We start from the raw sequence: 23,765 nt of genomic DNA, 5'->3' as shown, positions 1-23,765 counted from the left end.
TCATTTCAATAGCCTGCCCTACAGGCAAGAATTCTACAGGTTGCATGTTTTGAGTTACAGAGGAGGCCTAATGCTAGAATTATTTCTCTTGCTCTACCGATTGCGACGATACCTCACATGTGTGGTTTGAACACCGTTTTCATGTTTGCAGTCGCTTCTGCACGCGAGCTCGGCGGAACGGGGCACGTTCAAAAAATTTTTTTTTTTTCTTATTTATTTTACCTTTTATTTTTTATTTTTACACTGTTCTTTAAAAAAAAAAAAATTGTGACACTTTTATTCCTATTGCAAGGAATGTAAACATCCCTTGTAATAGAGAAAAAGCCTGACGGGACATCTTAAATATGAAATCTGGGGGATCAAAAAGACCTCATCATTCATTTGAAAAAATGAACAAAATAAAATGGCCCTTTAAGAGCTATGGGCGGAAGTGACGCTTTGACGTCGCTTCCGCCCTGCAATGATATGGAGACGAGTGGGGGCCATCTTCCCCTCACTTGTCTCCATGTCTAGCAGGAAGAAGGATCCAATCGCCTCCGCCACTGCCGACAGCTCCGGTAAGCGGAGGAGAGCACCGCAGCGTGGTGGGAGAGGGAGGGCCCTCTCCCGCCGCCAATAAAAGTGATCAGCCGCAGAGACTACTTTTATCTGAAAGTGGACCGCCCGCTGAAGAAGAAGATAACAGGGTTATGGCAGCTAGCTGCTGCCATAACAACGATATTCCTCTTAAAAAAAACTATGTAAAACTGCGGCGGGCAGTCCGTAAGTGGTTATGCACTTTTTTTTTTAATTTTTATAATTCTTATTGCATTTTAGTGTAAATATGAGATCTGATGTCTTTTTGTCCCCAGATCTCATATTTTAGAGGTCCTGTCATGCTTTTTCTCTATTACAAGGGATGTTTACATTCCTTGCAATAGGAATAAAAGTGACACCATTTTTATTTTTATTAAAGAACAGTGTAAAAATAAAAAATAAAAGGTAAAATAAGTAAGAAAAAAAAAAAATTTTTTGACCGCCCCCCTGTCCCGCCGAGCTCATGCACCGAAGTGAACGCATAATGAAACGGTGTTCAAACCACACATGTGAGATATCGCCGCGATCGGTAGAGCAAGAGCAATAATTCTAGCCCTAAACCTCTTCTGTAACGCAAAACATGCAACCTGTATACTTTTTTAAACGTCGTGTATGGAGATAAGGGTAAAAGTTTGACGCCGTTCCACGAGTGGGCGCAATTTTGAAGGCGCGACATATTGGGTATCAGTTTACTCGGCGTAACATCATGTTTCACAATATAAAAAAAAATTGGGCTAACTTTACTGTTGTCTTATTTTTTCAATTCAAAAAAGTGTATTTTTTCCCCAAAAAGTGCGCTTGTAGGACTGCTGCGCATATACGGTGTTACAAAAAGTATTGCAACGACCGCCATTTTATTCTCTAGGGTGTTAGAAAAAAATACATATAATGTTTGGGGGTTCTAAGTAGTTTTCTAGCAAAAAAATGTTTTTTTAACTTGTAAACAACAAATCCCAGAAAGCGGTTCGGTCCTTAAGTTGTGAGTGGAGTCAGGCTATGTTCAGGAACAGTCACTGTATGTGAATATGGGGGTCTTGGGATGTTCCTGGAGATGAAGGACATGTGGCAAGGTCACTGTCATCTTTATTATTCTCACAAATATATAATATTCAACCTTGAGGGATACAAATAAAGGTCACATGATCTATGCACATAGCACTGCTGTGCCTTCTTCCTTCCTCTCTTGCACACTACACCACTACTGCCTATCAGAGGTTACTAGGTGACAGCAGGCCACTCCCCCAGAGACAGGGGACCACGCCCCCGTCATCATTTACTGGTTATTAGGTGACAGGGAGCCACACCCACCGGCTGCCATAAGCGAATGTATTATGACAGGAGGCCACTCCCTTCGGCCCGCCTATTAGTTATTGTACTGTGACAAAAGACCACGCCCCAGGACGTCTAATCATTGGTTGCCAGGCGATAACCCGCCCCTCTCTTCTAGCACCGTCACAGGGCTGTCAGACGATGTGGGTAGGGCCGACGTTGCCATCAGCGTGATGACGCAAAGGCGTTGTGTTCGGGGTGAGAGGTCACGGCGTTGGACGCGGTGTGCGTCTTCTCTTCCCGTTATATGAGAGATCGTTATCCGTCCGCCCCGGCTCTCTCCATGCGGGGGCAGAACGGGCGAGAGCATGACCCGGAGAGCAGTTAGCAGGAAGAGGAAAGCGGCCCCGGGAACCGGAGATCAGGTGACATACGGCGGGGTGGGCCTGTGAAGGCGGCTGGGGCCTTGTGTGTGTGTTGTCAGGGGTGACGGATGTGTCCTCAGTGTGTAGGAGGGAGGCCAATAATTGGGGAGGTCTCTGATTGTCCTGGAATAAGGACATGACATCTGCTAATGTTGGATAGCTGCCATTGTTGAGGGATAGGACAGCGGTGCCTGCGATTTGTTGTGGATGGGGCAAGGGTGCCTACGATTTGTTGGGGAGGGGACAGCGGCGGTTGTTTGGGGAGGGGACAGCGGCGGTTGTTTGGGGAGGGGACAACGGCGGTTGTGATTTGTTGTGGGTGGGACAGTGGCGCCTTTGGTTGTTGTGGATGGGACAGTGGCGCCTTTGGCTGTTGGGGAGGGGACAGCAGTGCCTGTGATTTGTTGTGGGTGGGACAGTGGCGCCTTTGGTTGTTGGAAAGGGGACAGCGGTGCCTGTGATTTGTTGTGGATGGGACAGCGGCGGTTGTTTGGGGAGGGGACAGCGGTGTGCGTGATTTGTTGTGGGTGGGACAGCGGTGCCAGCTGGGGAGGGGACAACGGTGGTTGTTTGGGGAGGGGACGGCGGTCGTTGGGGAGGCTGGCACCTGTGGTTGTTGGGGAGAAGACGGCGGCGATTTGTTGGGGAGGGGACGCCGGCACCTGCGATTTGTTGGGAATGTGATAAAAGCGTCTTCAATTGTTATCATCCCCCCCATCTCCATCTACAATTATTGATTTGAGGAGGGGACAGTGGCGTTTGGGTCTGCGAGTGGGTTAACGGGATCTGTAATTGTTGGGGATAGCATTTGCGATTTGTTGGGGATGGGATAAAAGCGTCTTCGATTGTGTGGGGAGGGGACAGCGGCACCTGCCATTTGTTGGGGAGGGGACAGCGGCACCTGCCGTTTGTTGGGGAGGGGACAGTGGCGCCTGCCATTTGGGTCTGCGAGTGGGTTAACGGGATCTGTAATTGTTGGGGATAGCATTTGTGATTTGTTGGGAATGGGATAAAAGCGTCTTCAATTGTTGTCACCCCCCCCCCCCCTCCAATCTCTATCTGCAATTATTGATTGATGGGATGGCAGCATCTGCAAATGTTGGGGATGAAGGGGCGGAGTCTTCTATTGTTGAGGATGTGATAACCGTGTATGCGATTTGTTTTGAGGGAGGCTAAGGTGTCTGCCTTCATTGGGGCATGAAGGGTTTGCGTTTTTGATTGTTGGTCATGGGATAACAGCCTCGGCGATTGTTGGGGTGAGAGGATCTGGTCTCTGGTGGGAATGGGATAGCAGTGCCTGGAAATGTTGGGGGTGGAGGGAACAGCCTCTGATTTTTAATTTTTTTTTTTTTTTTTTTTTTTTTTTGGGGGGGGGGGGGGGGGGTCTGGCGTCTGCTATTGTTGGAAATTAGATGGTGATGTCTGAGATTGTTTGGGGAGGAGGTGACGGCATCTGAGATTGTTGGGGGGAGGAGGTGATGGCGTCTGAGATTGTTGGGGGGAGGAGGTGATGGCGTCTGAGATTGTTGGGGGGAGGAGGTGACGACGTCTGAGATTGTTGGGGACAGAGTCTGCAATTGTTGGGGCCAAAAGGAAGGAGTCAGTGATTGTTTGTAATGGGATAGCAGCATCTGTGATTGTTGGGAATGAGATAACAGCGCCTTGTGATTGTTGGGGATGACATCCACAATTGTTGAGGGGCGAGGGATCGACACCTGTGTGTGTTGGGGGAAATGAGGGGACGGCGCCTTGGATTGTCAGAAGAAGGGGCCGTGGGGTTTTTAATTGTTAGGGATATGGGTACTGTGTCTGCTGTTGGGGATGGAGCCATGGTGTTTTATTTTTTGTTTGGGACAACAACTTCTGCGGTTGCTGGGTGATGCGACCATTGTGTCTGTGATTGTTGGTATCACTGCAGCTACAGTTGTTATGGGACGGTTCTGTCAGTGATTGTTGGGTTAAGGATACCTACAGTTGTTGGGGGGGGGGGGGAGTCGATGGTGTCTGCGGTTGTTAGGGACAGAAGGACTAGCCGTGCGTGTGTGTGTGTGTGTGTGCGTGCGCGCGTGTGTGTGTGTGTGTGTGTGTGTGTAAATTTGTCTGTAAGCAAAATGTACTTCTCATGTTAGCTCAGCGATGGTGTAAAAGATGGGACTTCATCTGTGATCATTGTCTTAGTCTGGATCAGTATGATGGGGAGAGTCCAGGAATACATTGTGATGTCAGAGCTTTGGCTTCTCATTGGCTGGTCTTTCCTCTGATCTGGAAATAGTGTGCAGCCACCCAACTATTTACATATTCTTAATGAGCAATAAAAATGCTTTATATTAAGAGTCTACTAGCATTCCACAAGAGGGGCACTCTGCAGGAGGTGGGCAGAGGCTGCGGTGCATGCTGCAGGAGGTGGCCAGAGGCTACGGGAGGTGGCCAGAGCCTGCAGGCGCTGTGGGAGCTGGCCAGAGCCTGCGGGTACTTTGCAGGAGGTGGCCAGAGGCTACGGTGCGGGAGGTGCTCTTATCAGTGCCACACTGTCTATTCTGGTAATCTTCTCCGCATGGACCTGTAAATTTGTGCCACTGTGAATTCATCACTTGTTTTATCATTTTGGGCAAGGTAGCTCATCACCATTTCACAAGTTCAAACAATTTTATCTTGCCACTGTCTTATTTTTTTATTTAATGAAAAATGTCAAACTTGTTTGTGTTCACTCAAAATTTGTGTTGCTCTTCCAGGCTGACTGGGACCATGCCCCTCAGAAGCGGAGGAGGCTTCCTCTGCAGAAGAAGTCCGTGGTGTATTACCTGAAAACGAGGGAACTGAAAGCTCCAGGTGACAGCAGCTACCACCACCTGTTGCGTAGCTGCGCCGCTCAGACGCTCCCTGGAATTCTCAAGGAGAGCGAGTTTAATCTTGGAACACTCAACAAGGTGTTTGCTTCGCAATGGCTAAATCATCGGCAGGTTGTTTGTGGAACCAAATGCAATACGGTAAGTTTATTTCTGGTCGAATGTTGTATATACCAGAGAGGTTTTCTGGCTGTACACTCACGTGAAACATGAGATGGCAATTTATTATGTAGTCTTCTTCTTTTTACACCATTTCATAGCATAAATCATTTTAAAGAATATTTAAGGGGGTAACTTGCTCCTATCCACCCACCTCCTGGTGCCAGTGGTCCCTTCTCTGACAGGCAATGGATGCTCTCTCTGCATCGGCTGTTAGAATTTGAAAATAGGGTGGCCTTGTGGGGCTATGCCAACACTGCCTTGTTCATTCAATTTCCTGTGAATGAATAGACTAGTACCATCATCCATTGTGGCTGACAGCTTGTTGTTCTCAATGGACTGCGAGGGTGCTGGTGAGCACCCTCATAGTCTATTGATTCTTCCTGCCATTCAGTCAGGCTGGGTTCACAGATATGCGGATTGGATGTGTTTTTAAACCGCATCCAATCCGCATTACATGAACATGGCCAGCTGTCAATGGAACTGGTTCACAGATGTCAGGGTGGCTGCGGTGCCCTTTCAAAAAGGTCCTGTGTGTTTTTGGGTCCGGTTTAGGTGCGAATTCGGGCAGAAATTTGCAACTGAACCAAGGAAAGCTCCGGACTCCAGACTGCAAACCGTAGCCTCACATAAGTGAACCCAGGCTAACTGCCTGTATCAGAGGTACAGGCAGACGGTGTACAGAGAGTCTGCAGGATCCAGGCATTGATTCCACAATCTGCTGATTGCGGTTGCAATGTAAATATTAGTTAATTTATTTGTTAATCTAAACCAGGGATATGTAATTAGTGGACCGCCAGCTGTTGCAAAACTACAAGTGTTATCATGCCTCTGCCAATGGGGGGCCATGCTTGTGGCTGTCAGTCTTGCTATGGCACATGGGACTTGTAGTTCTGCAATAGCTGGAGGTCCGCTAATTGCATATCCCTGATCTAAACACTAGCTTTTACATTCAGTCTTGCACAGCTGTACAGACTCCTCTCCTGGACTGAAATGGCTTTTTCAGATTTTTTTTTTTTTTTTTTTGCACACGTAGATCTGTGACTGTAGACTGTGTGGCATTGAAGCCTTTTTTTCAACTGATTGCGAGCAAGCAAGCTATTATCGCAGAAGAGACAGCCAATGTCTCCTCTGCAATAAAATACGCATTTTATGCAGGTTTGAGAATCACTGTGATACCTGCAGCCAAATGCAGAAGTGTGAACCTAGGGAAGGAGAGGAGATTTCTTTCCGCTTCCTGTTGTCTCAGGCCAAAAGCGGAGGGTAATCTCCCCAATGGGACACTGTCTGGACAACCCCCAATTTATCAGGGCTCAAAAATAGTGGTTTGAGTAAAAAGTACTCTACTGGGTGAAATGATGGTTCTTCAGAAATTTCAAGTGTATAAAAGTACCCAGTTTCAGCATCTGATTGCAGCACATTATAAAGCCAGTGGCATTTTGAGTACCATGGGATGGGGGTGGTGAGGGCATTTTTCCCCACTGACCACCACCAGTGGTAAGGGTTTTTCCCAATGAATCTTAATCTTAGCAGGGGTAAAAAGATTGAGAGTCAGCGTTAGATTCTTTGGCAGTAGGCCTGTTATCTTGTTGGGTCCAGTAACAATGCTCTCTTTCTCTGGCAGTTGTTTGTGGTGGACGTCTATACCGGGCAGATTACGAAGATTCCCATATTAAAGGATCGTGAACCGGCCAATACAGCACTACAGAGCTGCGGCATCCATGCCATTGAGCTCAATCCTTCCCGAACCCTTCTGGCTACCGGAGGTGATAACCCCAACAGCCTGGCCGTCTACCGGCTTCCTACCCTGGATCCTGTCTGTGTGGGAGATGTGAGCTGCATTACTTTTTTTATTTGTACATGCAGGTTTTTGTCTTGTATAGTTTGAGTTTCGGTGTAGGTCTTCTCTGGTGTAGTAATCATGGGCACTGTATCTTCTGCAATCCCCTTGGCTCAGGGCTTGACAAATGTACTATGAATCTAGGAGCCAGCTAAAAAAAAAAAAATTTGGGAGCTTTTTTTTTTTTTTTTTTTTAAACTAACAAAGCTTACAGGCAGAACATGTAGCATGTTCTCCGAAGGTGTGCTTATCCTTCAACCCTGTCTCTGCCAGAGTTGTTTTTTGCACACATTTAAAAAATCATTTTAGGCCTGGAAATGACATAAAACATTACCTATTTTCTGAAAGCGGACACCCTAGTGGTAGTTGAATTTTTTTATTTATCTTTTTATTATATATAATCACATAGTAGCCCATTATGTGTCGCTTACCTGAAATCCGCAATGTCACCGTTGTCCCCACTAGCAGGGAGCGTTCATATTCAACCCTCTTCGGTCTGGGGCCGCGAACTTCAGCTCTGTGACTGGCCGGTGTCGCGTGACACCACTCCCGTGCATGCGTGCGGGATCCGCCAGCCACGGCATGACCCCTATTAGTAACGCCACGATGTGCCCTTTCTAAAGTATGCATGAGCCGATATCATCTGGTCATAGGCTTACCTGTAGGTAAAAGTGGTTGTACAGGGTGTTGCTCGTGCTGCCACAGGAGGCATACTCTGATCGCTGATTCTTTTGGACTCAGCTGATCACAGATTAAGATAGAGGGCCAATTGCAGTGGCCCTTTGCTACGTGATCAGCTGTAGCCAATGACACCATACCCACCATGAAGCATGGTAGTGGCAGCATCATGCTTTGGGGCTCTTTTTCTTCAGCTGGAACAGGGGCCTTAGTCAAGGTAGAGGGAATTATGAACAATTCCAAATACCAGTCAATATTGTCAACCTACAGGCTTCTGCTACAAAGCTGAACATGAAGAGGAACTTCATCTTTCAGCATGACAATGACCCAAAGCATACATCCATCCATCAACAAAGGAATGGCTTCACTAGAAGATTAAAGTTTTTTTTTTGGAATGGCCCAGCCAGAGCCCAGACCTGAATCCCATTGTAAATCTGTGCCAAGTCAAGATGTGCCATGCTGATAGGCAAAAAGTTCTTCAACAAAGTATTTGTTTAAGGGTGTGCACACTTATGCAACCATATTATTTTATTTGTTTTTACTTCCCTCCACCTAAACGATTTCCGTTTGTTGTCCGAATGAGTTGTAGTTGATAGGTCACATTATAGATGGAAAAAGTTTTAAAATGGTGTTTTTTTGTGTGTGTGTGTGTGTGTGTGTGTGTGTGTGTATATATATATATATATATATATATATATATATATATATATATATATATATATATATATATATATATATATATATATATATATATATATATATATATATATATATTCATATTCATTTATTTCATACAGCTGTTTCAGACCATTTTACCAACAGTGGAGTGTATAGAAACTGGTTTCTATGGAGTAAGGCTTGGCACCCAAGACAGAGCCATAGTGGTTATAGTGAGAGAGGATAAATGGAACCAAAAAGCACAGTAATGCCCCGTTACCCTCATTGCATATCCCCAAAACAAGATTATTCCTCATTTCAGTAGATGTTTACTGAAGCTGGATAATGTGTCGGTACCCATGCAGTTATTGTGTAAAGAGGTCGGTTCATCGCAATTACTCCTATGCCATGCTCTTCCCGGCTCGGCTCCGGGTTGCGGGAGAGGACAGGGCCCATTTCTTTGATACCCCGGAGGCGGTGTTCGGCTGGCTGGAGAATCGGGCGGCACCGCGGCGAGATGCGGCTTAGCTCCTTGCGTTGTTGTTGGCTGACGGGGCGATGTGTGTAATGGAGAGCTAGGGGGGTGAAGTGACATGGATCCTGCTCCTGGACTACGTTTGCTCTTTGGCAAGGTACTGTATTGTATTGCCGCCCCACTGTTCGCGGTGGCGGGATGCCCTGGTCCGGGGATTTGTTATGCTGATAGACTAGAGACCCCTTCCCCCTCCGGTTCCCACCCCGCACCCCTGGTGCTTCTCCCCAGACTCTCTCCTGGGCCCCTTCTCCCCCGCGGCCCCCCTTTGCATGTCCCTTCCCACCTCCATGTTGCAATGGCCGCTCCCTTCCAAGTTTATTGGTCTGTATGTCCCAGGGGATCCTTTAACTGTATGCCTACTGACTGTTTTGTATCCATCCAGCGGACTCTGAGTCTCCATGGTACCCCAGACGGGCGAGGGACGGTGGCCTGCAAGGTGCCCTCCGCGGCCGTCTGACCACCCGTGGCTGCACCCGGTGACCATGCTCCTCGCGGTGTTGCTGGGTCTTCAGAGTTTAACCGTCACGATAGTTTTACATCTAATTGGGCCCTACACAGGGTTCCGGGACCCGCAGGTTTGCGGGCTCGGGTTTGAAGCTTGGTTTCCCCGGGCCGGGCGGAGTCGGCCCCAGGCTTTGACCTCTTGGTCGGGCTGGGGCCGCGCCGAACGGCCCGGTGCATGTTATTTTAATTCTGTACCTATGTTTAGTTGGTTAAGTTCTCTATGGTGGTATGATTTTTGCTATTTTAAGACAATCAAATGTTGGTCATCATGTATAAGTGACAGTGGGCTGGGTAATCTGCTGACTCCCCGTTGGGCGGTGGGTGGCGGGGGGGGGCGCTGGCTCCTATATCATGGCAAGTATGTGAGTTTTCCGCAATGGGTGATCTGAAATGCCTTACTTGGAATGTTAGGGGGATCAGGGCGAAACAGAAGCGCAGCGCGGTCCTGACCTATCTCAGGGCCCAGAAGGCAGACATAATTGTCTTGGTGGAGACCCATCTTACTGGCCACCTACTACTTACACTTAAGAAGCCCTGGGTGGGCTGGGTATACCAGGCCCCATTCTCTGCTTACTCCAGGGGGGTGGCGCTGATGGTATCCAAGTCAGTGCAATTCATGCTTCTCCTGCTCAAGTCTGACCCTGAGGGGAGGTTTCTCTTTTTACATGCCCGGGTTAATGGCAAAGAACTTCTTCTTTTGGCTATATATGTTCCTCCCCCCTTTCAGTTCACTGTCCTCAATGAGGGAATGGCGTTTATGGCCCAATTCCCTACTGTCCCGGCGGTATGGATGGGGGACTTCAACAATGTTGCGCATAGAGAACTGGATAGACTTGTGTTGACTCCCCCACCTATACTGTCGCCGGGGCTTACTAGGTTTGGCAGGTTTTTTCTGGAGCTAGCTCTGGTGGACACCTGGCGGCATAGTTTCCCCACGGCTCAACAATATTCCTGTTTTTCGGCGTCGCATTCTACTATGTCTAGGATTGACTTTATTTTTATTTCCCGCCCCCTTCTTCCCTATCTGGAGGAAGTGGGATTCAACCCACGGGTGCTCTCGGACCACGCCCCATATTGGGTCGTGCTCCGTCTCCCGGGTCCCCCGCAATCCTACTCTTGGAAATTAAACCCTTTTTGGTTGGGGGTGACCCCCGGATTGGAGGAGGCGGGGTCAGAGTGGGACTTATTTTTTGCTGCGAACCGAGGTACGGCCCCTTTCACGATGGTCTGGGACTCGTTTAAAACACATGCCCGGTCGTTTATGGCGCACCAAATTTCGCAATATCGTCGTTCGTCTGCGGAGGCGTTGCTTCGGGCGGAGCACCAGTTGTCTATTGCTGAACGTGAATTTGCTGAGGACCCATCCCCGAGTAGGGCTGATTTTCTCAAGCTGCAATCCAGAGTGGTGAATGGCTTGCATATTGAGCGGGCGGAGAGGAACATGTTTCATGTCAAGCAGAGGGTGTATGAATGTGGGGAACGTGCTGGTCGCCTGTTGGCCTACTTGGCACACATGGATCAACGGCCTCCCACGGTGGTCTCCTTGCGGGGCTCTAACGGCACGCTGATTACTGACCCTGCTGCGGTGGCGGAGGAGTTTAAAACATTTTATGCATCATTGTACTCCTCGACGACCACCGCCACTGGAGACGAGGTGGACGGGCTTCTTGAAACCCTTGACCTGCCCACAATTACGCCGGCCCAAGTGGCCCTTTTAGAGGCCCCTATTAGTACTGATGATATCGCGGAGGCGATGTCCCTGCTGAACAAGTCCAAAGCTCCTGGTTCGGACGGGCTCCCCCTTGAATTCTACCTACATTATGCTGATACCCTGACCCCTAGGTTGCAAGAATTATTCTCCCATATATTCAAGTCAGAATCTCTCCCCCCTTCAATGTGTGAGGCTTATATAGTCCTAATCCCCAAGCCCGGGAAAGACTTGGAGCTCCCTGAGTCTTATCGGCCCATTTCCTTACTCCAGTTGGACATCAAGATCCTGGCCAAGGTCCTGGCTACCCGTCTGAACGCGGTTATCCTAGATCTGATCCATCCCGACCAGACGGGGTTTATGCCATCCAAAAACACGGCTTACAATTTGCGTCGGCTGCACATGAATCTGCAAGCGGATCACGATCTGATAGGAACTAGAGCGGTGGTGTCTCTGGACGCAGCCAAGGCGTTCGATTCAGTGGAGTGGAGGTATTTGTGGAGCTGTCTTCGGCGCCTTGGCTTCGGACCTCGCTTTATAAAATGGATACGCCTTCTGTACAGCGGCCCTTGTGCCAGGATCTTGGTTAATGGGCGGGTGTCGTCCCCTTTCCCTCTTTCCCGGGGTACCAGACAGGGCTGCCCCTTGTCCCCATTGTTGTATGCCATAGCGGTGGAACCGCTCGCGGCGGCCCTCAGGGGACACTCCGGTATTAGGGGGCTTAGATGTGGCAGCCTGGAGGAGAGGATTAGCCTGTATGCGGATGATATGCTGTTGTATCTGGCGGATACAGGCCCCTCCCTCCGGGCAGCTCTTGAAACGATCCAACGATTTGGAGCATACTCAGGGCTCAAGATCAACTGGGAGAAATCCCAAATTTTGCCCATGGATCTGGGGGTCCCCTCCGAGGTGGAGGCATCCGCTCCCCTCCTGAGGGTGAGTAAGATAAAATATCTAGGTATTTATGTCACCAGAACCCCTGAGGACTACACCAGGCTAAATATAGATCCCCTGGTGGCATCCCTTAAGGTTAGAATCAAGGCGTGGGCCAAGCTCCCTCTGGGCGTTCTGGGGCGAATAAACCTTGTAAAAATGATTATTCTACCCGGGTTTCTATATGTGTTTTGGCACTCCCCTGTTTATTTACCTCTACGACTGTTCAAATCCATAGAAGCCCTACTCAACTCCTTTATTTGGGGCTCACAGCGACATAAATTATCATGGCAAGCATTGAAGTGCCCCGGGGATCTGGGGGGGGCGGCCCTGCCGGACTTTGCCTTGTACTACCTGGCGGCACAGGTGTCCCACTTTTACCACCTAGATAAACAGGACAGGGATAAGTACTCAACACTTCTCTGCCCCAGGCGTGGATATTCCATTACCCATCCATTCCAGGTGATATTTAGAGCCTGCGCCTCAGCGGCATTTCGGGGGAACCGCAGGGGACTCCTTTATGCACACTGCAGGGTCTGGGAGGTGGTTGGAAGGAAGCTAGCTTTTCCTGAGACCCACTCCCACACCCCGCTTTGGGATAACCCCGGTTTGGACGAACTGCGTTTACTCCCGGGATATTCGATTTGGCTCATACATGGAGTTAGATTCCTTTCCGATTTATATCGAGGTCGGGTCTTGAAATCGTTTCAGGAGCTCAAGGAGGAGTTTGCACTCCCGAATTCAATGTTCTACAGGTACCTCCAGCTTCGCCATGCTCTCCAGACACAATTCGGGCAATCATCGCCTGGGGTGGGCAGCCTGGCGGTGGTGGACGTGCTTTTGGGGCAAGATCCGCGTAAATTAATTTCCAGTATATACACCCTTTTGATCAGACCTCCAGCGGTTGTTATGACAGAGGCCCTTAGGGGGAGATGGTTAGAGGATGTTGGAGACCTTGAGGATGATGAGTGGGAGGAAGCCCTGGATGCTGGGAAAAAGGTCTCGCCTAAACTCTCGGATCGCTTCACTCACCTCAACATCTTACATAGAACCTATTTGACACCGGCACGAATTGCTAAATATAAACCAGAGTACAGCCCCCTCTGCCCCAGGTGTGGTAGTTTACAAAGCACTTTTTTTCATATCCTGTGGTCTTGCCCGGTGATCCAGTGTTTCTGGTCCCAAATTGTTGGATTTATCCATGATAAAATGGGGTCTCCTTTGACGCTGTGCCCCAAGCAATGTCTTTTGGGAATTTTCCCTGATCCGGACTCGGACAAGTACCACAAGATTTTTCTACATGAGTCTTTGCTTCTGGCTAGGCTACTGGTGGCGAGAAGGTGGCTACAAGTCCAGCCCCCCACGTTTCAGGAATGGGTGGCTGCGGTTAATCAGGTACTCCCATACAAGAAAGAACTGTATGCCCATAGGGGCTGTCATGCAAAATATGCTAAAGTCTGGGATGTATGGTTGAATGAGGCTGCTACCTGTGATGAGCTTCCCTGATAGGGATGGGTGCTCCTGTGTACCTGGCCTGGGGGGGGCCGGTGCCGCGCTGTGCAATGATGATTTCACAATGCTGCTATTTGTGATCCCCTGCTGAAGTGTCTCCTGGAATTCGCCTTCTGGACTGGGTCTTATGGCTATGTATGTTTGCACTTTTTTGGTTTTATATTTTATTTTTTTTAGCTCATTGCTCATTTTGATGTGCTTGGGACCTGCGCGTCCCCCCTGCCGCACACACTGCACATGTTCCTACTATCCCACTGTCGTGATCATTGTACTGACCAATGTCTGTATATTACCTCTTTGTTCTTCTTGTATTCTCAATAAACCACCATGTTGTTTGTAAAAAAAAAAAGAGGTCGGTTCATGTTTGAGATTCTCTGGTTATGAAGAAGTTGCAGCCATACAACTATTGTGATACAGCTTAGTTATCCAAGTGACCATATATCTGACCAGTGTCCTCATAGATTTGGGTTGCTTGTAATGGTTTTCATGTTATTTCTCATCAGGAGGGTCACAATGACTGGATTTTCTCTATTGCCTGGATTAGTGACACCCTGGCAGTTTCAGGTGAGTTCCATACTCTCCTTTACAACTACCTCCTTCCAGACTTTCATTGTGTCCTACCCTAGTGACACCCTGCAGTCAGGACACTAAAGCCTCGTACACATGATCGGATTCCGCAGACAAAACGTCAGGCTTTTGTCCAAAGGGCGGTGGCTAGGAACTTGCCTTGCATACAAACGGCACATAATTGTCGGCCAACAAACACAAACATGGTGACGTACTATGTGGCTTTTCAGCTCTTTAGTGCCACCCTTTGGGCACCTTCTGCTAATGTTGCATTTTGGTGAGCATTTATTCGAAGCATGCGTGTTTGTACTTTTAACTTTTGTCTGACAGACTTGTGTACACACAATTGGAAAATCTGGCAACAGACCTTTGTCCGTGAAAAAAAGTATAAGCCTGCCATCCAACATTTGTCTGCGGGAAATCCGACAACAATTGTCCGATGGAGCGTACAAACGGTTGGTTAGGCCAACAGTCTGTCATCACACAATGCTGAGCGTGTGTACGAGGCTTTAGGGACACAGACCATGCTACAAATCTGTAAGGGTTACTACCTCTTTATCCTTACTCCCGTTTTTTTTAAAGCGAGGTTGGCAAGCTATCAATCCTGATCTACAGTCGACCACGGGCAGCTGGCTGATCGGAAACATGGCCCTGTGTTGCCCCCCCCCAATTTACTGGAGAGCGGGACATATCACAGTACTGGATGGAGAGCGAAAGCTGCTGTAACTGTTTACTTTAACAAGCAGGTTATTGGTTGCTAGGAAGATGGGCGATCCTAGTAACCAATCACCAGCTTGTTCATGTGAAAAGTTAACTCCTGCCCTCCATCCAGTACTGTGACACCTTTTGGTTCTCTGCTCTGCTGCACAGTGTACACCAGTTTAAGGTAGGAGACTGTGTGTGTGTGTGTGTGTGTGTGTGTGGGGTCAGATGAAGCTGCAGTGGGTGGGTGTGTAGGGGACACATGACACTGGTTTAGCAGGGACACAGGACTCTACAGGGAGGGGGCAGAGCAGAGGGCACAGAACACTACAGTGGGGGGAAGGTGATATGTAGGGGAAGTTGCGGGGGGGGGGGGGGCTGATGGGGTGATGTAAAGGGGGACAGAGGACATTATAAATGATAGTGTTTGTTTTATTCCTGCGCTACCACTGGTGATCTATCAAATGTCAGGGGCTGCTGCTACTACCGGAATGGATCACACCGTATCCACTTAATATGAAACTAAAGATATGTTGGTATTGCGCTGTCCCTATATTAAATAACCCTCCGAGGGTGATGAGTATAATGCCTAATTACATAAATCAATAGTGTAATATAAAAATATATATCTATAAATGTCTACTGAATAGTATCAAAAAGTGCTACATTAAATAAAATAAAATAAACACACCACAAAGGTGATAGAATCCAAATAAATGAAAATCAAGTGAACAAAGGTAAGTAACTAAAAGCAGTCTCTTAGAAAATTACTATTTTGATAAAGTGCAGAAAAAAAAAAAAAAAAGTAAACGCACTACAGAGTCAATTGAAAACCTCCACAGAAACACAACTGCTTCAATTGAGTGCAAAGCCACTAAACAGTGAATTGATCATAAAGTGCCAAGTGCGTCTTATAAATGTGCAAATAAGTAAACACTCTCCAGAGGTGATATAAGTGAACCACCCTAATAATAAACAAATGATATACAAGAAAATAAGAGAGTATACCTAGACCAAAAAGAGGGTACCCTCTCCTGATCACATAGGAATAAACTTTAGAATAAACAAAAAAAAAAATATATATATATATATATATATATATATATATATATATATATATATATATATATATATATATATATATATATATATATATATATATATATATATATATAGTAAACGCACTACAGAGCCGGCTGCAACATATGTTATATCAGAATGAATCCGGCCTCTATAGATTAAATATACATATTGAAATCCATCAAAAATAAAAAGATATAAATATAGATTTCTTTATCTATATACCTCTATGCGAATCCCTCCTTGCTATAGGTAAGGGGCCACTGCCCACTAAAGTGTGATCACAGCGGGATTAAGCACTGGGAGATCCACACCTCAGTTGAATTTGCACAAAGCACTTGCACTTAAAGGAGACTGTTGTTTATTTATGGACTTGAATATTTATATCTTTTTATTTTTGATGGATTTCAATATGTATATTTAATCTATAGAGGCCGGATTCATTCTGATATAACATATGTTGCAGCCGGCTCTGTAGTGCGTTTACATATATATATATATATATATATATATATATATATATATATATATATATATATATATATATATATATATATATATATATTTTTTTTTTTTTGTTTATTCTAAAGTTTATTCCTATGTGATCAGGAGAGGGTACCCTCTTTTTGGTCTAGGTATACTCTCTTATTTTCTTGTATATCATTTGTTTATTATTAGGGTGGTTCACTTATATCACCTCTGGAGAGTGTTTACTTATTTGCACATTTATAAGACGCACTTGGCACTTTATGATCAATTCACTGTTTAGTGGCTTTGCACTCAATTGAAGCAGTTGTGTTTCTGTGGAGGTTTTCAATTGACTCTGTAGTGCGTTTTACTTTTTTATTTTTATTTTTTTTCTGCACTTTATCAAAATAGTAATTTTCTAAGAGACTGTTTTTAGTTATTTACCTTTTGTTCACTTGATTTTCATTTATTTGGATTCTATCACCTTTGTGGTGTGTTTATTTTATTTAATGTAGCACTTTGCACTTTTTGATACTATTCAGTAGACATTTATAGATATATATTTTTATATTACACTATTGATTTATGTAATTAGGCATTATACTTATCACCCTCGGAGGGTTATTTAATATAGGAACAGCGCAATACCCACATATCTTTAGTGACAGAGGACATTGTTATAGGGGTAGGGGAAGGAAGAGGACACCACAGTGGGAAAGCATGTGAATGAGGGAGGGGGTGACAGATGACACTGCATTTGGGGGGAAACACAGCACACTACGGGGGAGTGGGGGAGGTGGGGGATAGAAACACAGGACGTTGTAGAGGTGGGGGATAGTAGACACTACACTGGGAGTGATGTGAACGGGGGCAGAGGACACTGCTATGGGGGGGGGGCACAGGACACTACTGTGGGTTGGGATTGGCAATGTCAAAGGACACCATACTGTGTTTTTTGATTTCCTCCATGTTGTCCAGGTAGATCTTAACCTCTGAAAATGGGTTTCATATTCTAGAACTAGTGGTGAACTGATTGATGAAGCCCTTGCAGATTCTTTAGCCAAAGTGAGCATGTTATTGCAGTTTACATTGCAGCAGGATTCCCCTGGGATTTCTAGAGGTGATGCTCCATGATGTATACTAGCACCAGTCTGTCGCTGTGAAATCTTTTCTTCTTGCAGGGTCCCGTGATGGGTCGATGGCTTTGTGGGAGATTAACGACGAGGTGATGAATAAATGTAACTTCCAACACAGTCATTCTCGGGTGCCGGTCTACGCACATATTGACCACAAGGCTTTGAAAGATATCCCAAAAGAAACTAACAACTCCTCCAATTGTAAGGTGCGCGCCCTGGCCTTCAACAGCAAGAACAAGGTAATTTGTGGCGGCCCTTTTTACTATGTTGAGAGACAGTTTTTGTTTTTATCCAGCTGTAGTTGCTCAGTGCAACTTATAACATCCAAGTGAAAGATCTAACACCAACATGTCAGGAAAAAAAAATGAACTCAGTGATTCTGTTTAATTAATGATCACCCCCCTCTTAAAAACTACTCCAATAAACTCAATCGGGTGTAGCTAATCACCTTCTCAATGACACACAAAGCCACTTTTAACTCTGGTCATTTTGATTAACTCAGCATGTAGGGAGCTTTCCTGGAGCATTTCAATCCCTGGTAGTGCAACTGAAACAAACAATCAACAATGGGTGTCAAGGCACTGCCATCGGAATCTCCGGGATAAAGTTGTGGTGAGGCACAAGTCATGAGATGGATGTCAAAAAATTCAAAGGCTTTATCAATGCCTAGAAGCACAGTGAAGTCTATAATTAAGAAGTGGAAGGTTTTTAGTACAACATAGACCCTCCCTGGATTGGGATGTTTCTCCAAACTTAATGAAAGAGCCAGAAGGAAACTGGTCAGAGGCTACCAAGAGGCCTACAGCAACTCTGAAGCAGTTGCAGTAATTGATGAGTAATGTCGCGTACACACGACCGGAATTTCTGTCAGAATAAACTCTGACGGTCTTTCCAACGGAGATCCCCTGAAACGGACTTGCCTACACATGATCTCACCAAAATCCATTTGTTTAGAACGTGATGACGCACGACGGGACTAGAAAAGGAAGTTCACTAGCTGCCTTTGTGGTGTTTTTGGTCCGTCGGAATACCATACAGTCGAACGGTTTTCCCAATAGGAATTGATTCCATCAGAAAAATTTAAAACATGTTCTATTTCTAGGTCTCTCAGAATTTTTTTTTTTTTTTTTTTTTTTTTTTAAGTCCGCTGAAGCCCACACACGATTGGAATACCCAATGAAATGATTCCGTCTGACCTTTTCTGGCGGAAAGTCCAGTCGTGTGTATGCGGCATGAGGTGGTCATTGTGTGTGACAACAATATCACAAATCCTCCACAAATGGGGCCTGTATGGGAGGTGCAAGAAAAAAGCCACACCTCAAGAAATGCCACATGCAGTCACCAATGAGCTTTGCCAGAACGCTCCTTAAAGATTCTGAGGCCACATGGAAAATGGTGTTCTGGTCAGATGAGACTAACATTGAATTATTTGGCCTCAACACCAAACAATATGTCTGGCGGAAATCCAATACATCTCACCATCCAAATGGCACCATTCCTGCAGTGAAGCAATGAGGATGTAATATTCTGTTATATGGGGGGGGGGGGGGTTAATATCTGGTGATGGGGGGTGGTAATATCCTGTTGGGTCGTTTCTCTGTAGCAGGGACTGGAGCACTTGGCAGGATACGTGGAAAATGGATGAGGCAAAATACCATCACATTTTTGAAAATCTGCTGCCCTCTGCTAGAAAGTCAATGGGAAGAAGGTTTACCTTCCAACATGACAATGACCCAAAGCACACAGCAAACCTGACCACACAGTGGTTGAATGAGTAAAAGGTGAATGTCCTTGCATGGTCTAGTCAGAGCCCAGATCTAAACCCCATTGAAAATCTGTTTGAATGATTTGAAAACTGCAGTTCACAAATGTAACCGAACAAGAGCAGCTCTGCAAAGAAGAGTAGACAAATATTGCAAAGTCTAGATGTGCAAAGTTTGTAGAGACAAATCCCAACAGACTGAACGTTGGAATTAAAGCAGATTGTGGTTTAACAAAATACTGACACAAGTGGGGTGATCCCTTTTCCAACTTCCAAACTTTTTTTTTTTTTTTCTATTATTATTATTAATTTACAAAAAAAAAAAAAAATCTAACATGTTGGTGTTTTTATAGCTTTCACTTGGATGTTATAAGTTGTATAAGTAAATACAGCTGGATAAAGCAAAAACTGCCTTTATTTCAGGCTGCAATGCAACAAAATGTAAAGGGGGTGATTCTTTTCTATACCCACTGTATATTAGACATGTGCATTCGTTTTCGTCCGAATGCATTTTCGTCCGAATTTCAGGTATTTTCGTTTTCGTTTTGACAAACGATAACGAAAGTGCAGATTCCGAAAAACGAAAGATCCGACATAAATAAATGCTTTTTTTCGTTTTCGTTGTTACAACAGTTCGATATAGAATAGGAGATTCGAAGTGACCGTTCGATATAGAATAGGAGATTCGACGTGACTCCATATGTCTATTGAACCTGTGGTCGAATGTGCCTAAGTTTCGTTTACCTCTATTAGTCCTATTGTATAGAAAAGCTTCGACAGAGAGTAAATATTCGACATGGAGAGAACAGAATCGACAGAGAGAAACGATACTGGAATTGGGTGGGGGAAGTAAATTAAAAAAAAAAATGATAATATTCGACGGGATCGTTGCACGTTTATAATAATATTCGACGGGATCCTCGCAACTATACGACACTGCAATCGTACATTTCGGCAATCGAATCCTCCGCCTATAGGCTATATAGTTTAGCAGCTCCATCGAATCTTCTTTATCCATTCGACAGATACCATAAGCCTTCCAAGACAGATTCGACCGTAATTCATGTGGATTTTCGGACGAATGCAATTTTTGCACGAAAAACGAAATAAATAAAAACGAATTTCGGGAGTAACTAAATAAATAAAATTTACGGACGAAAACGAAAAAACAAAACAAAATATTCTAGTCTGCACATGTCTACTGTATATCCAACAAAATGGTAATACTGTACTTTTATAAATTAAACAAAAAAAAGTGGTTTTTTTTTTTTATGCGTTTCTTAATGAAGTATAATATACACAGGAACTGGGTGCCGTGTCCCTGGATGGTTACTTTCACCTGTGGAAAGCGGAACAAACTCTAGCTAAGGTAACTTTTTTTATTTATTTTTTTTCTTCTCCCCATTCTCTGTAAAATTTGCACAATTATGCCACACCAGCCACTCAGGGAGTGCGTTGTTTTCAACAAGTCGGCCAGCTCATAGAAGTGCCTTGGAAGATGAAGCATTAAAGCGCAACCGCTATGCAATGTGGCAGAGCAGAAATTAGAACTGGGGAAAAGGGATTATGTCATTGTTTCCAGGCAGACTGAAAATCGGACTTCTGAAGGCAGTACTTTATTTTTTTACATAGTTTTCACAGTTGCTATGTGGAAACTGCTGTAAGAGCTTGCACCCCAGAGTTTCTCATCCCTCGGCATTGTGCCGAGGTTGTTCACTAAGCAGCGCATGCATGGCTCAGTGTACAACCAGTGCTACAGTGGGATAGGCTGAGACCCCCCTCTGACGTCAGCCATGTGGTCACATGGCCATTGTGCTGTCTGCTCAGCCCCTCCTGCTGTAGCCCTTGGAACAGAGGAGGAGAGTGGATGGAGGTCACGTGACCAAAGAGCACTAAAGCTGGGTTCACACCACAGCACGGAGCAGCTTACATCAGATGTCCGGTGTATCCCTGTTTTACTGTTTTTCAGGTCCGATTTCAGCCTGAATTTTTGGCTGGAAACTGACCAGAAGATGCACAGGACTCCTGTGCAATTCGCACAGGAGCCGCTCCAGAGATGTCTCCATATTGAGCCGGCCACAATCTCCTGACATGCAAATTGGATGTGAGGAAACCCACATACAATTCACAATAGTGTAAACCCAGCCTAAAAGAAGGTATTTCGAGGAATAATTTTAAACAAACAAGTACACAGTGTTGTATAGTATAGCTTTGTAGAATAGAGGGGCTGGCAATAATCCTCCTTTGATTTTATTGCTAGCTACTAATGGTAGCGGGAAGGGAGGGGCAGTTATGTTATTGGCTCACACTGGAGCTGACAGGTAGAGAGGAAGGGAGGTGGGGAGGAGAGTGGAGAGGAGCAGGATGATAGAGGCGCATACAGGCATACCCCACTTTTAAGTACACAATGGGGTTTATTTACTAAAGCTGGAAAGAGCAAAATCAGGCTCCCTTCTGCATAGAAACCAATCGGTTTCCAGGTTTTATTACCAAAGCTTAATTGAATAAGCTGGGGTTAGAAGCTCATTGGTTTCTATACAGAAGTGAGCCTGATTTTGCACTTTCTGGCTTTAGTAAATAAACCCGACTCTGTACTTAACCACTACAATACAGGGCACTTTCACCCCCTTCCTTCCCAGCCCAATTTTCAGCTTTCATCGCTCTAGTGCTTTCAATGACAATTGCGCGGTCATGCTACACTGTACCCAAATGAAATTGTTATCATTTTGTTTGCATAAATAGAGCTTTATTTTGGTGTTATTTATTCACGACTCCGTTTTTTTTTTTTTTTTTTTTGCGATATAAGCGCAAAAAAAGCGGAAATTTGGAAAAAAAACAATATTTTCTTTTTTCTATTTGAAAAGAAATCCAATAAAATCAAATTTTGTCATAAATTTAAGCCAAAATGTATCCTGCTACATGTTTTTGGTAAAAAAAATTCCGTTAAGTGTATAATAATTGGTTTGTGTTATCAGGGACATATGTACGCAAATCATCATGTACATATGTGTGCAGATAATCATTGGGACATGTGATTTTAGTGGCACATATGTGGGGGACATGTTTTTATTATTTGGGGACATATGTGGGGACTGTGTTTGTACTGTGTGGTGTGTTGTGTGTTGACACTAGACTGATGATCAGTGAGTAAAAAGCTGTAAAAAACAGCTCATATTCACTGATCATCAGCCGGCTGCAGCGATCTGCTCTCCTCTCCTCAGCGATGACTTCCGTGTGAGGAGAGCCGATTGCCTAACAACCGGCTGTTTGTTTACATCACATGACGGCCGTGATTGGACACGGCCGTCATATGATCAGGAGGGCCAATCACAGAGCCCTCCTGCCGATCTGAGATGTGTCGTGTCCGGGTGACACGAGCACATCGGGATCGCGCCGCTGCGCGGGCGCGATCCCGCTACTTCTGCAGGACGTTCCTGAACGGCCTATCAGGAGTAGACGGCTCCCACCCGGCCGTATATATGCATTGGCCGGGTGGGAAGTGGTTAAAGAGGAAGTTAAGGCCCTTTTTTTTTTTTTTTTTTTTTTTTTTAAATATACTAGTTCATTATGAGTAACTTACCTGAGAACAAAGCCCCCAAAGCGGTCCTTCTCCTTTATCTTCACCGCTGCCATGTATCCCGGAGTGACTTCTGGGTCTCGCTACTCTGGTGCTGTGATTCGCCAAAGCCGCGATGACGTCACTCCCACGCATGCACACTGGAGACGACACGAGCGGCATATCGCCGTGGTCTGCGGTGTGCTCAGTGTGCCGTAGACAGCGGTGCCTTTCTTTTTTTCTAAATATCTCCTAAACCGTGTAGGTTTAGGAGATATTTCTTGGACCTACAGGTAAGCCTTAATCTAGGCTTACCTGTAGGTCAACGTGGTTTGTAAGGGTTTACAACCACTTTAAAAGTGGGGTATTCCTGTAAATTGACCATGGTATCCTGGATCAGCAGCCATAATTACCGTGGTCAGTTTACATAGGGGGACACAGGAGTAGGCAGGATCAACCAGATTTTTTTAGAACATAGAGAGGGACAAATGCCACAGCACAGGCACTATGCCATGCATCCTGCTTTAAAGGAACAGGATCTTGTTTATTTTTTCGGGTTACAACCGTTTTTAAGCTTTAAAATGCAAAAGTGGCTCTGGTAGCAGTAGGATGAAAAAGAGCCCCTATCCTCTAACTGCAGCCACTGTGGAGAAATGTATCTTAAGTTCACAGCAGAGTCACTAAAATCACAGCCTTTTTTTTTTTTTTGTTAATGAAGAGTAGAGTCTTGTCAGCCTGTCATTCCTTTGTGTATTAGTCCAGAGCCATGACTCCTCATGTCAGAGGGCCCAGCAGAAGCCTCAGTGTGACGTACTTGTGGAACAAAGCAGGCAGGTACTACAACAGACCGCT

General features: G+C 45.5%; 1 protein-coding gene across 1 annotated transcript in view; it reads left to right on the top strand.

Moving 5' to 3' along the window:
• Nucleotides 1-2,077: 2,077 nt before the first annotated feature.
• Nucleotides 2,078-23,765, top strand: part of DCAF12 (DDB1 and CUL4 associated factor 12) — a 43,175-nt gene continuing 21,487 nt past the window's right edge. The window contains exons 1-6 of the mRNA XM_077463139.1: nucleotides 2,078-2,270; nucleotides 5,003-5,257; nucleotides 6,900-7,106; nucleotides 14,146-14,206; nucleotides 17,641-17,834; nucleotides 20,661-20,726. Coding sequence (XP_077319265.1) covers nucleotides 2,214-2,270; nucleotides 5,003-5,257; nucleotides 6,900-7,106; nucleotides 14,146-14,206; nucleotides 17,641-17,834; nucleotides 20,661-20,726 — 840 coding nt within the window. The 5' untranslated portion in view covers nucleotides 2,078-2,213. The remainder of the gene's footprint in view (nucleotides 2,271-5,002; nucleotides 5,258-6,899; nucleotides 7,107-14,145; nucleotides 14,207-17,640; nucleotides 17,835-20,660; nucleotides 20,727-23,765) is intronic.

This window comes from Lithobates pipiens, unplaced genomic scaffold (genome assembly GCF_037356315.1).
Source record: "Lithobates pipiens isolate NorthernLeopardFrog02 unplaced genomic scaffold, aLitPip1_a1.2 Scaffold_3, whole genome shotgun sequence".
In the NCBI taxonomy this organism is placed as follows: Eukaryota; Metazoa; Chordata; class Amphibia; order Anura; family Ranidae; genus Lithobates; species Lithobates pipiens.
The sequence above is the reverse complement of the archived record's forward strand: the minus strand, read 5'-3'. Positions and strand labels throughout refer to the sequence as shown.